This window comes from Pterocles gutturalis, unplaced genomic scaffold (assembly GCF_000699245.1).
Source record: "Pterocles gutturalis isolate BGI_N339 unplaced genomic scaffold, ASM69924v1 scaffold26705, whole genome shotgun sequence".
Lineage (NCBI taxonomy): Eukaryota > Metazoa > Chordata > Aves > Pterocliformes > Pteroclidae > Pterocles > Pterocles gutturalis.
In genome coordinates this window covers 27,207-27,975 of record NW_010139050.1, presented here as the reverse complement: position 1 = coordinate 27,975, position 769 = coordinate 27,207, and the positions used below count along the sequence as shown (strand labels likewise).

Here is a 769-nt window from a genome sequence, read left to right as displayed (position 1 = left end):
GGGCCACGGGTACGACCGTCTCCGACACGGAGGTGCTGCGGCGGGCGTCGGGGGGCCTGGCCCTGCAGGGCGTTTACAGGACCAGCAGCCTCGCGGATGTGCTGGCAAAGCGAGACCAGCTCATCAGGGTTCCCGACAGATTCCAGCTTGCCGGTCCGGAGCAAGGGTCGCTGCTTGAGAGGAAGGAGTTCTCCTCCTCTGCAGCCGAAGCCGCTTTCACCAAGTCCATGGAGCAGCTGGGGTTCAGCATCAGCGTTTCTGCCAAAGCAGGGTTCTGGGGCTTCAATGTTGAAACCGGAGTGGATTACCGGAGCTCCTCGCAGTCAGAGGACACCCGCCAGTCCCGCTCTGAGCAGAGCTACATTTGCACCACCAAGTATCAGTACATCCCTCTGGCCTCCTGCTATTTCCAGAAGCACCAGCTTTGCCTCTCGGAGGCAGCCCTGCGGGAGCTGCAAGACCTCGAGCATCTTTTGAGCATCACCCAGGAGGCAGACAAGCCCGACGTGCTGAAGAGCAGGTGCGCCAGCTTCTTCAGGAGGTTCGGGTCCCACGTCAACCAGGGGCCCCTCCACTTTGGGGGGATATTCTGGTGGAAGGCATCTGCGGAAGGCTTCAGAGCCGAGCAGCGGGAGGAGATGAAACGCCAAGCGTCTGAAGCGCTGGAGGGCTATGTAGGGGCCAGCTACAGCGGCTTCGGTGTCAGCGCGGGAGTGAACGTGGACGTTTCGAGATCCAGCTCCCGAGCTTCTGTCCAGGGAAGGGACGG

At 61.8% G+C, this 769-nt stretch overlaps 1 protein-coding gene across 1 annotated transcript in view; it reads left to right on the top strand.

Annotated features, from left to right (window-relative positions):
* LOC104468943 (interferon-induced very large GTPase 1-like) overlaps nucleotides 1-769 on the top strand; it is a 7,345-nt gene that overhangs the window by 532 nt on the left and 6,044 nt on the right. The window contains 2 exon segments of the mRNA XM_010083239.1: nucleotides 1-765; nucleotides 768-769. The exon segment at nucleotides 1-765 is cut by the window's left edge and continues 532 nt beyond it; the exon segment at nucleotides 768-769 is cut by the window's right edge and continues 3,678 nt beyond it. Of these exon segments, the coding sequence (XP_010081541.1) occupies nucleotides 1-765; nucleotides 768-769 (767 nt within the window).